The sequence below is a fragment of the Rutidosis leptorrhynchoides genome, chromosome 4 (genome assembly GCF_046630445.1).
Source record: "Rutidosis leptorrhynchoides isolate AG116_Rl617_1_P2 chromosome 4, CSIRO_AGI_Rlap_v1, whole genome shotgun sequence".
Taxonomy (NCBI): domain Eukaryota; kingdom Viridiplantae; phylum Streptophyta; class Magnoliopsida; order Asterales; family Asteraceae; genus Rutidosis; species Rutidosis leptorrhynchoides.
Genome location: NC_092336.1, coordinates 182,547,423 through 182,561,222, shown reverse-complemented (window position 1 = coordinate 182,561,222; position 13,800 = coordinate 182,547,423). Strand labels below are relative to the sequence as shown.

The window sequence follows — 13,800 nt, the reverse complement described above, 5'->3', positions numbered from 1 at the left end:
ACTTTTGAAAAGTAAGAAAGATGTCAAAGACTTGTGATTTTTTACCAATGGGAAACATCCATAAAAAATTTGAATAATCATCTAAGAAGAGTACATAATATCGATGTCCAACGGAACTTAAAATTGGTGATGTCCAAACATCGCTATGAATAATATCAAACGGAGAATAAGTAATCGAAGAAGAATCATAAAAGGGTAATCTAATATGTTTACCAAAAACACATGACTCACATAAAGATGAGTTTTTATTACATGAATTAATAATTTTCTTATTACTAAGAAGACGTAAAATATTGGCACCGGGATGTCCAAGACGTCGATGCCAAAGGTCTTTGAAAATAGCAGCAAACGAAATAGGAGAAGAGATTTGTTGTAGAGTGGAAGGTGTGAGTGGGTATAGGTCTTCGGTACTATCACATCTCATGATTAGGATTCCTGTGCTGAAATCCTTCACATTAAAACCAAAAGGGTCAAAAGAAATTGAAATATAATTGTCAATAGATAATCGACAAACGGAAATTAAATTTTCTAATAATATGTGGTGTATAAAAAACGTTTTTTTTAGCGTTAGCGGAGGATATGGTTTGGGAAGTGTGGTGTGTCCATGACCATGTATCGGAAGAGTATTACCATTACCGACTATAATATTTTTATTAATGCTCGAATTAAAATAGGGAAAGAGTGTACCTTGTGAACCGGTCATGTGAGACGAAGCACCGGTGTCCATGTACCAAGTATTATCGGGAAGATTTAATGACATAGTGTACATAGCTTGCTCAATATCCGTAGGAGTAAAATTTGATCCCAAATTTTTGGAAGCCATGTGGGCCTGTGGCCGAGGCCCAAGTATTCCAGCAGATGTAGAGGGTCCATTGGGCCTTGTCCAGGGAGTGGTTGGGTAAGGACAAGGTGGTGGTGGTGTGTTATTATTCCATTGTGGAGTCCAGGCCCAAGAATTTTGATAGGCCCAAGAGTTATTATATGGCCTTGGTCCGTAATAAGGGTTAGGAAAAGAATTGTTGTTTCCTGGAAAGTAATAACCATTGCCGCTACTGTTGCTTCTTCCTCTGCCACGGCCACCTCGTCTACCACGATTTCCAGAACGGCCACCTCTGCCTCGTCCATTATTTGAAGGTAAGTTGCGATTTTCCCTTCCAGTACTGTGATTATTTTGATTTTCTGTGGCATCCGTTGTTGTAACAAGAGCAGCGAAAGAATTTTGATGAGCAGCCGCAATTGTTGATTGTCGATTTTTTCTAGATTCCTCAAGTATTAATTTCGATCGGGCTTCGTAGAATGACGGTAACGGATTACTCTATTGGATTTGACTCGCAATGGTTTCATAATTATCGTTAAGTCCGGCAACAAGTTGAAGTACCAAACGATGTGGTTCAATGGTGGAATCGACATTGGCGAGTTGATCGGAAAGTATCTTTAAGTCTTCACAATAAGCTGATACATTGGGGTAATTGTCAAGTCGGGTATTAACGAATTGGTTTTCGAGAGCGAGAGCTCGAGAATGCTTATTATCATGAAAAATACTTTTTAATCGCTCCCAAGCTTTTTTAGCCGTGGTATCTGGTTCAAGAATGGTGGTTAGAAGATCCTTTGTTATAGTGGCATATATCCACTGAAGTACGATAGCGTCCGTTCGTTCCCATTGTTCTTGAGTAATCTGGGTTGTGGACGTCGAATTTTCTTTAGCTGTGGATGGTTTTTCTGATGTAAGGTGATCAAGAACATTGTGTAGTCTACAATGTATCTAAAAAAGTTCGAACCATGAGCTATATTGACTTGTCTCCATCTCGAGTTTGATGGGGACCGAGTGGATGATGTGATTAATTGGTTGAGCCACGAGTTTAGTAGGATCCATAGTGAACAGAAGGTGCTTGAAGAATACAGAGGGTTGAAAAGAGAAGAGTTTTGCTTGAAGAATTCAGAGGGTTAAGAAGAGAAAACAGCCGATGCTAGGTAGTAGGATCGGGAAGGCGTGATACCATAAGAATATGAGAATACAATTCGTTGATGTATACATTGATCAAGACCCCTATTTATACATGAAAACCCTTGGGTTTTAATTAGGAAACGTAAACGTATTCCAACTCCTATACAATAGTTCTAGATACATATTGTTTATAAAAGGAAACAAGTTCCTTGGCTAATACGTATTCCTTGGCTATCAAGTGTTGTCTAATAGTTTCTGGCATTCTTTACGATAAAAGCACCATCAGTACCGAGGGTACAAATCCACGAGTCAGGCTGTTGGTTCAGCCCACACCTACCAATATCGACCAGAAGTTGATTAAAAGACATTTCATTACGGCCTGCTAACTAAAATCATATAAATAGTGTTATTTTAGGATTACATGATCATTTGTGTGCTTTTTGAAACTATTAAATACAGCTTACAGACGAATAAAGTTGGACTTCTTAGAAAACATATAAGTTATGACCCCTCTGCACTGAAAACTAAAGTGGATAGTATAAAACTATAGATGGTACTAGGTAAATTTATTATGTTTCTATATTGAGTCCTTATAATGTAAGTATTCAATATTCAATTCATTTTCAATACCAAACAATCGAAAAAACGTTATAGATGGTAAATATAATGTTTATTTTTTTCTCTCTTTAAAAAAAAAAAAAATACTAAAATAATATTAAAGAAACGATGATGGCCCAACAATAAACAGCCAAAAAAACACTACTCGAGCCCAATCAAAACAGGACTACCAAACTAAAGGACCGAGCGAGTCATCCTAACCGAACTATAGCACAACAACAATAGATCGAGTACAAGAAACAAATCAAATCATGACCAATAAGGATAAGCAACAAACTACTGAACGATTACGAAAGGCCCACCCACGGAAAACGTCACACAATCTACATAACACAATCTACATAAAAGAATCAAATATCCATCGACATCGAACCAAGTAACTCAACTTCATGCACCTTTGTTATTTTCTTCGGCTTTGACTTTAGGCTATAAACTTTTTAATTGATGTACACTGCATAACATTAAATGTTGTCATCCATGCATTTTATTTTCCTAGCCAATGGCGTCTTAGAGGGTGTGCGAGTGGGGCAATTGCACAGGGCCCAAAATTTTGAAAGAGTCCAAAATTTTGGAAAATGGGCGATTTTATAAAACGGGATAATAAAATTGAGGCGTTTGATTATCGATTTGTATTAAACAGACACAAAGACTTCAGCATTTGATATAACGTGATGATGAAGATGTTGAAAAATTTAATTTTTATGAGAGCTCATTTTATATCTGAAGGCCTTCAAAATTATTTAGACGGCCATGTTCCTAGCTTGTAATTTACTTATATTTCATATCATCAAAATTAATAATTATGTCTATGTCTTGAGGTTAAAGGAATTACACCAGTTGATATTTTTCTTGCTTTTAGGATATCATTACCTAAGACAACAATACTTGACTTCTTTTATAATTAACAATATTTCTTGAAATACCTTTAAAAAACTCATGGTTCGTACGTGTATGATGGAGATCGAATATTAACATTATAAGTGATTATAGATACAATCACTCTCAAGTCTCATCCGACGATACAAGTAGCGAAGAAATTAACTAAACATCTAAGACATTATTTTTCAAAATTATTTTAAAGACAAAACTTAATGTTAGTGCATTTGGTTTATTAAGTTTACTGTTACGTTTACAATCAATTGTATGCATTTAATGTTAAGTTATTTACTGTCTGTGTAACTGCACGGATGTAGAATGCATCCGTACGAATACAAGTGCAAATGCATGGTTGCATACTGCAACTGCACGGTTACACGTGCAAACCTTATTTAATGAGAATTTCGGGTTCATTGTTAGGGTTACGAACCATAACTCAACCCTAGTCGTGTTTCTATTTCTCTGCAGGTCTAGCACTCAGTTTTGTCGATCTATAGCATCTCAAAGTCTATTTGCTTAATTAGATCATAAGTGATTAAGTCGTTTTTGATATAAAACCCAATATCGAGTTTTTCACACTCGATATTGTAGATTTGGTCGATTAATACCGTTTAATCGTTCCTACACTTAATCATCCGATATGAAGAACTAAGTTGTTCGTGACTTCCGTCTTCAACCATCCTCATAAAGAAGCAATACTTAGAAGACACATTTAGTTTCCTCAAGGGCGGATCTACTATGATTTCAATGATAACACGGGCTACCAGTGAAATACATGATGCAGTAATATATTTTTTAAACTTTTAACTAGTGATACCACTATGGTTACCACTATGTGTAAATTTTATTGGGTGACATCATAAAACAATGTAAATTTTATTGAGTTTTTAAAATAAACGTGTACGGCCTTTTCTTTTCTTAGGTGTAACGAAATAATATTCTTTCGGAACTTTTATGATTATTGTAATTGTAGTTGTAATTGATATTTTTTCTCAAAAAATCGAAGTCAAGAATATAGGAGATGATATATCCGTTATAGTTTATATAAAGCAATTATACTTAAGATTTTTGTACACCGACAGAACACTGCAGTTGCCGATATTAAATATGATGCTGTACAATAATATACCTTATAGAGAATAGAGAATGTTAATAAAATATAAAAAACAATGTACGTAGTAAGTATTTATTTATTAATTTATAATTACTAAAAGGGATACAGGCACCTGAGATCAAATGACATCTTACAACACAAACCAGCACGTACACGTGCGTATAAATCTTTATGATCTGACCCGATACCCCAAAATTCCAAGGGACCATAACTCGATCCAAACTTATAAATTGTGGTCCATGCAACATGCCCTAATTATACGATTTTTTTTTTTAAAAATAGTAATTTTTTCAAACCAACTTTTAAAAATGAAAACTAAATCAAAATCGTTGCAAAAATGGTAAAATCGAAGTTTGGAACTTCGGTTTTGCCATTTCCGAAGTTTCAAACTTCGATTTTGGGTGATCTGTCAGCAGAAACCCTAAACCGAAGTTTGGAACTTCGGTTTTATCAAATCCGAAGTTCCAAACTTCGGTTTTGGTATTTTTAAAATTTTTTTTTTTAAACACTAATCTTATAAATAACTTGGTTTTGATAGTTAATTTACAATTTCATACGCTAAAATTACTTTAATAATATATAATAACATTACAAACAATAAAATATTAATATTAGTAAGATGCAAATACAAATTTTTTGAACAACACTTTTATTAATATCAGAATCACGGTTACATTTTTTTGAAAATAAAAATACATAATTTAAAACAACACATAGAAATTTAACACATAATTAAATTAGATGCAATGGAAGAGGTTGGTTTTTCACAATTGCTTCGTTTTTGATCATAATCCATTCATCTTCCTCACAAAGATGCTCGAATTTTCCTTTACCTTCATTCCAGAAAATCACGCCCGAATGTTCAACCGTTATGTTTTCTTTGAGCCACTCAAACACCTTCGAAATTGTTGTCATCTGACTAACATCCACATTTTGAAAGTACTTATATTTGTACCCCCAGTAAAACTTTTTTTGTGTTGAAAACTGTCCATTCCAATAGACATTAATTTGAACAGGAATTGGTGACATGTTTATGTTTACAAAATTAAAATTTATGTTTGGAGAAGGGAGAATAGGGTGATACATCAGTTTGTTGTAATAGATGTCGGTTTATATAGTGTAGTTAAAATTAAAAAACCGACCTTTTAAAGTTCGGTTTCAGTAAAAGCTGCCGAACAGTGAAAGGTAATAGTAAAAGGTAACAGTATTGCTTTTTATGACATGTCTAGTACCTGACAAACCGAAGTTTCAAACTTCGATTTTGCATGCTATTTTCTGATAGGTCTGAAACCGAATTTTAAAACTTCGGTTATATGTAGATTCGTGATTATAAAAGTGATCTGTGATTGTTTCATAAATACATAACAAAAAATGAATCCGAAATACGTATCAATTGACGTGTATCATGGTTGTGATTTTGAATGGAATGATGGTAAAACGGAACTCTGTAAAGGGCCTAAAATGACGTTTGATAACGTAGATGTTCGGGGCTTTAATATGGAAAAGTTGAATGAGTTTCTTCGAGAAAAGCTACCAAAGAATCCACGTTCAATGGACATATACTACTACAAAGCAGGAGCAAGTGAAGTCGAAGCAATGTGCTATGATGAAGAATGGTATACATTAGTAGGGAAAGCGTGTATACTTTCAGAAAACATCGAGTTGTATGTTTTATTTGGAGTTTTTGAAGACGCACTAGAGTTCGATACGATGTATGATAGTCATGGTGAATACTATTATGCACCTAGACCTTTTATAAATTAAAGTTACTTGTAATAGATTAGTAACTTGAATAAGATTGGTAAAATGGCAATATTATTATTTCAACAACACCTTTTTATTCATAAGAAACAAAGTACAAGAAACAAACTACAAGAAACATGATACAACAAACTAAATACAACAAATTACTAATGAAAACCTATGAGTTTCTAGTACGTGGACAAGTATTCCTGTTGTGACCTTCAGTTCTGCATATACCACACTTTGGAGCTTGCTTTTCACGTTCATCCATCTGGTTCTTCATACGTTTTGATTGCTTCCGCCCTCTGTGCTTAATCAATCTTGATGGATCGGCCATAATTTTCCATTCTATATGTGTCCAGTAGCTCGCATCTCTTAAAGGATTAAAATGATCACTATATTGCTCTCTCCATGTAGGAGTTGTATACTTTTTACTGATTTGTTTATTTATATCCTCGTTTAGATGGCTACATACGGAAATGGCATGAGAGCAAGGTAATCTTTGGTGTTGCCAAATACCACATGAACACCTTTTCCTTTTAAACTCCACTGTGTAATCAGTGCCACCCTCACCACTTCTTTGATACGTTGAATGAACCTTGTAGATACCTTGTTCTTCGTGATAACATGTTGTTTTGTAACGTTGAGCTCTTTTTGCCCGTTCGTTAAAGATGTTAAACATGTACTTCGAAAGTGGTGAATTACATAGCCTTGCTTCTCGACTTTGGTCGTAAAAGTGTTGTCTGGTGTAATCAAAGGTATATTCGATACACGCTTTGATCGGCATCATTTGGGCATGACGGAACACATTGTTGAGTGACTCAGCAATATTTGTCGTTGTGTTACCCCAACGACTCCTCTGACTGTCCCTATACACAGTCCATTTGCCAACATCAGCATCTTGCAAATATTGCCAAGCCTCAACACTAGCTTGTTTGATGGCCCTGAAAGCATTCTTGTACAATATTTGATTTGTTGTTGAACCGACTGTCCAACACAAGTGTTTGAGCGATTTCACTTTAGTGTGTTTGCTCAACAAGTTACTACGAATGTGGCAGTACCTATGTTCCCAACCATATGTTTGAGCACCCATTGCATGTAAGATACCTTGGTGTCGATCAGAGATGACACACAACTTTTCGTCTCCAATAACATTTTCTTGGAGCATTTGCAAAAACCAAGACCAACTTTCGTTACTTTCTTCATCAACTAGGGCAAAGGCAATAGGTAGAATTTGATTGTTAGCATTTTTGGCAACCGCTGTTAACAGTTTACCCTTATAACTACCTTTCAAATGGGTGCCAACGATGCAAATCATTGGAATACACAGTTTAAACGCTTTAATGGCTGGACCGAATGCCCAAAACACAAATTTAAAGGTGGCGAAACCTTCATAAATTTCAGGTCCATTTTCAAACACAACAATTGTGTCTTGATTGGTAGTAATTAGTTCATTTATATAATTTGGTAAATGAATAAAGTTACTTTCCCAAGTTCCAAACAATCGTTCGATTGCAATACGCCTAGCGTTCCATGCTTTGCTGTAACGGACATTCACATGCCATGTATTTTTTATTTGGGCTTGGATGTTTTTAACAGGATAAGCAACGTCCACACATATTTGATGTTCAATTTCAGTAGCAATTAAGCTAGCGGTTAAACAACGATTGTTGTTTTCTGATACGTGTCCATAACACGTGTGTTCGTCTTTCCATTTTGTTATTTTCCATACCTTAGATCGATTGTGAGACGAACCACTAACACTCCAGGCACAATGGTATCTTTCTTGTGGACCCTTAAAACTTGAGCTAGTTGTTCTACAATGTGCTTGCCAATAACCCGGCTTGCTTTGTGTAACAACTATTTCTCTATTATGCTGTATATTCCATTTTCGAACAGCATAAATAAGTTCGGATTTGTTCTGGAACACCATTCCTTTGGAAACAATACCGATCTCCTTATCATAAAAAACCCATGAAGCTTCTTGGTCGTCATCGTATGGAAAACTATTACTACCCTCACCTGAATTAACAAACCCAAAATGTGAAACTGGGGCAGGTTCCAATTGTGGTTCCACTTGCTCCTCTCTACCTTCGTCACCCGAAACATTATCTTCAACGCTATATTCAGAAACTTTATCGTCGGTTGCAGTAGACATACCATCATCGGGGTCTACTACATTTTCTACTTCGTCTCTTCGTTCTTGTTCATATTCAACAACTGTTGAATGGAGGTTTGATGTTGATTGACCACCCTCCAAAGTTTGAATAAGATCAACATAACCCGAACCTTGGGTGGTTGAAAAAACTTCCTCAAACTGAATTTCAATTTGAGCCTCGTAATTTGGATCATTCTGAGAATAAAAATATATTGTTTCCAAAGTGTTATCATCAGTAACTTCACTTTTCCATTCATTTCCATTGAAAAGAACCCACAAGAACATTTTTAACGTGTGTGATCTTTGACTCACACCTACATAATTATACGCCATTTCGTTTAACTGCATACAGTTAACCTTGGTTGTCAACAAAAAACTCCTTCTAATCGTTGTGTTATCACCAGTAAGCCAACCATTTTGGAATGAAATTTGCCCTCCCCAAAGAAAATGAACCATGAATGGACGAATTATAGACATTTTTTAATTATTGATGTATGAAACTGATTAAGATTAGTTTGAATTGTGTTGTTGGTGTTTGAAACTGACTTTGAAATGCTTGAATTGTGTTCTTGGTGATGTTTGAGTTTGAGTCCATGATAAGGGTGATATAAATAAATGAAAAAAGATGATAAATCAGATTTTGACATGATAGGTTAGCAGGTTTCAGTCCATAATTGAGACTAGGGTTGCAGGTTTCAGTCCATAATTGTGACTGGTTATGCAGACTGCAAAACCGAAGTTTGAAACTTCGATTTTGTGAAAAGCCTGCAAAACCGAAGTTCCAAACTTCGGTTTAGGGTTTCTGCTGACAGATCACCCAAAACCGAAGTTTGAAACTTCGGATATGGCAAAACCGAAGTTCCAAACTTCGGTTTTACCATTTTTGTAACAATTTTGATTCAGTTTCCATTTTTAAAAGTTGGTTTGAAAAAATTACTATTTTAAAAAAAAGTCCTAATTATACAATCATTTGATCTTAATTAAATCCCTATCAATCTTATTACTACTTCAAAATAAATCCCGATCAATTTATCACTTCAAAATATAATTAACATGTACATTCTCTTGTTCAGGGTCATAATTCATTACCATCAGTATACAATCAAATATGCTTTAGATCATCATTGAACAACACCCTAAAACATATTTACGGAGTAATTAATAGTGTATGGTTAAAATGGTTTTATATTGTTAATTTGTTTTCAGCCAATATATATATATATATATATATATATATATATATATATATATATATATATATATATATATATATATATAATATATATATATATATATGTATTTATATACGTATAACTTTTTGTACCATTTGGATCTTTATAGCTTGTACAAGTTTACAGAATGCCTATTTCAATTGTTGTTTAATTTGTCACTGTGGTATAGTAGGAAATTATATTTTTGGCAAATGTACATATTGCTTATAACATTTATTTTGGTCTATTGTACTTATTAGTAAGAAAATTGAAAGTTATGACCAACTTGAGGTACTATACAATAGTGTTATAAGTCAAACAGAATATATGCATAGTAATGTCGAATCATTGCATAATCCAAGATTTGGTTCGATATTAGATTAAGACTTGAGACCAACTAATTAGAAGATAAATTTGATATTGAATTAAACTTGTCAAATTAACGGTTAAACCTTTGTGACGTAGCTTATTCAGTGACAAAAGATATTTAAAATACTTAAATACAGATCTTAATTAAACCCTTAACTCCATAGTTGCAAAGAATATCTCAATATTTCGTTGTCTGTAAAAATACTTTAAACACTAGCACTTGAAACTTTTAAAATATTTTGTGAATGGTATAGTATACCTACATTTTTCTCTTTTAAAAGCTATAGTTTATAGTTTGTTTTAATCTATATATATATATTTGTGAATGGTATAGTATACCTACATTTTTCTCTTTTAAAAGCTATAGTTTATAGTTTGTTTTAATATATATATATATATATATATATATATATATATATATTAAAAATGGGTAACAAATCGTGAAATCGAGCATTATACAGATCCAAATCAACTAGCGTCATGGACTTGATTGTTTGATACGACATCTAATAATACATATGTACATAACTACTTTGCATAAGCTACTAGAAAACATGCACAGGGGTTATAAATATTATACTCAACACGCTTTCTAAAAAATTTATCTAGAAAATAAGCTAAAATAACAGTTGCAAGATCAAGGTTAAATTAGTAAAAACAGTTGATAAAAATGTTAAAAGAACAAGTAATTTGAAAATAAACTTAATATATCCATACAAGTCTACAAGATATGCGATGCCAAAAATGTGATAGTTTAGTTTAAGCAATTTGTGGAAATATAGGGAATGCAATTATTATGTTGATTAATGATTGCTATATTTAATCATAAATGTTTGTTTTTTTTTTTTAAATAATGATTAGAAATTTTCTACAAAATAATTCCTCAATAATACAAAAAACTATATATAATAATAATACTATACAGTGGAAGTAACCGGAGCAGGCTCACTGCTAGATATATCGCCACTAGCTCCACCACCACCACCACCACCATCACCACCATCTGCTGCCGTATTCGGTGCCGTTGCGGTGACGTTGGCCGTACTACTACTACCACCTCTTTTTCTCTTCTTCTTTTCATATGGAATACCCCTAGCTTTTGCTTGACTATCTTTAACTTCCCTTAAATAAATCCTCACGGCTCTAGCACCAAACGGGTTCGAATCGGGCTGCCCGCCGTTCTCCTCATACGCAGCTCGAAGCCGCCCAATTAGTGCGTCGAGGCTGCCCCAAGCTTGTTTCAACGAACAAGCACACGGGGCAGGTGGATTTGGGAAGCCGAAGTACGGACAACCAGTTACGTGCACCTTCGTCTTCCCAAATTGATCGAGATACTTAAGAAACTCGATAACGTGTGCTCCGCTACAACGTGCAAGCGTTAACGGAGGCTTGTGGTTTTTTAAGTATTGTAAGAACGTGTTCCAGTCACGCCGTTTTTGTGACTCGTAACGACTTAAGGGTTGTTGAGTAGCCGCAGGAGATCTTGATGATCCTGCGGCGGCTGGTTCTGTTACACCATCAGGATTTGACGGACCAGTTCTTGGTCCGCTAGATCCTGATGGTAAATCCATAGATTGAGAAGATTTCTGTTTTTGGGTGTAATTGGGATTTTGATTGATTGATTGTTAGATAAATAGTGGTGGTTTTTGAGAGAAAGAGAAAGAAAAAGAGATGATGGGACGTAATATAGAAAAGAAATATGAATGAAGGCTATTGCTTACTAGTCAGGGCCAATATTCAAGAGACTTATTATTCTTGTAGGATCCACGGTTTCTTTTTTTATATTTTGTGGTCTTGAGGGCGATTCTTGTAGGGTTTAATAATGAATTTCCATTTTTAACCGGAAATGCAAGTGTTAAAATGAGTTTTTTATGACTCGGTAGAACTGGTCTAAAAGTTGGAGTATTTGATACTTATATATAAGGAGTTGATTCTTACACGTTTTGATACATATATACGAGGAATATTCATTTGAATCCATAAATTAACCATAAATAGGGATGGCAATGGGCGAGAAAAAACCCTTGACCCGCGGGTACCCGATCCGCGATGGGTGGGTAAAATCATTAAATCTTACCCGCGGGCACGGGTACGGGTAAAAATTTATACCCGCTGACGGGTCATGGTCGGGTCACGGGTATATACTACCCGTTGCGGGTAAAACCCGACCCGTGAATACATGACACTTTTCTTAATTTATCCACGAATTAATACTTACAATTATTAATTTTAAAAGCTATATTAGTAGTATTTGAATAATGATTAAAAATATAATATCATATACAAGTAAAAAACTTAATTTTAACGTCATTATGCAGATAGCTTCTACATATAGTTTTATAATGTATAAAATTATTTGAATTTTTTAATTAAAAGTTGCATATTATTATAACCTGCGGGTTACCCGCGGGTCACGGGTATCCGCGGGTCACGGGCATTGGCGAAAAGTTTTTACCCTTGGGCGGGTAACGGGTCTCAACGTACAAAGAAGAAACTCGACGGGCGGGTCGCGGGTATATAGAACCTGTGACGACCCGAAAATTTTCGACCAAATTTAAACTTAATCTTTATATGGTTTCAAAATGATAAGCAAAGTCTATAATATTGAGCCTTACAATTTTGGAACAGTTTTCATGAATGCAGTTGTCCTTTAACTATTACCGACGATTCACGAACCATTGTGTGTAAGTAAATATATAAATAAATATATATAAAAATAAAAGTGTATATATGATATTTTGAGTTAATAAAGTAAACTTTAATCAATCGGAATTAAACATATAAAATAATAATAAATTAAGTATTTGTATATAAATCTATACATGATATTATTACGAATCTATATGTATTTGTGTGATTCTATTAATACTTATTAATTGTATATTGTGATATATATATATATATATATATATATATATATATATATATATATATATATATATATATATATATATATATATATATATATATATATATATATATATATATATGAGAAATTACTACTCAATAAAAGTTATTACATAATATAAAATATAAAATTACAAAAACAATAATATGTAATAGTAATATATTAAAAAAAAATTACAAGTTAAAATAAAAATTGTTATATCAATGTTATTACTTTCATTACTATAAAAATTACTAATAATATTAAAATCAGTGTTAGGGGTATTATCATTTTAATATATAAATATGAAATGTGATAAATATAAATTGTTATAGTATTATTATTACCAATACTATTATTATTAATAATATTAGTAACTTTATAAATTAATATTTCTATTATTAATAATAATATTGTAAATATTATTATCAATAACATTATTATCATTATATTATATTATAATGTTTTATTATTATTATTTATAACAATAAGAATGTTATTATAATTATAATTATATTTATTAAATTATAAGATTAAATATAAAATACATATAATATAATTACAGATATATAAAAATAGATTTATTTATACATATATACTGCTATAATTATGCAAATACGTATCCAGTATTATATTTATATACAAGTACATATACAGTGATATATACCTACGTATATACGATTTATTATATATATAAACAAAAACAGAAAATTCATAATCTGTTGTGCATCGCTTTCCAGCTGTTGTGAATGGATTTTTGTCCACAAAATCGTACCAATCCTGAATACAATTATCAGAATGAATCCAAAAGCAGTTTCATATCTCTTTCACTTTTATTTTTCTTTTATTATCTTTCTGTCCTTGATAAACGATTCCTGT

At 33.0% G+C, this 13,800-nt stretch overlaps 1 protein-coding gene across 1 annotated transcript; it reads right to left on the bottom strand.

The window, feature by feature from the left end:
• Positions 1-10,754: 10,754 nt before the first annotated feature.
• On the bottom strand, positions 10,755-11,710 carry LOC139841628 (protein LIGHT-DEPENDENT SHORT HYPOCOTYLS 5-like). The gene has a single exon (XM_071831839.1). It carries the CDS (start codon positions 11,603-11,605, stop codon positions 10,952-10,954), a length of 654 nt encoding a protein of 217 aa, XP_071687940.1. The 5' UTR covers positions 11,606-11,710; the 3' UTR covers positions 10,755-10,951.
• Between the last annotated feature and the right edge of the window lie 2,090 nt (positions 11,711-13,800).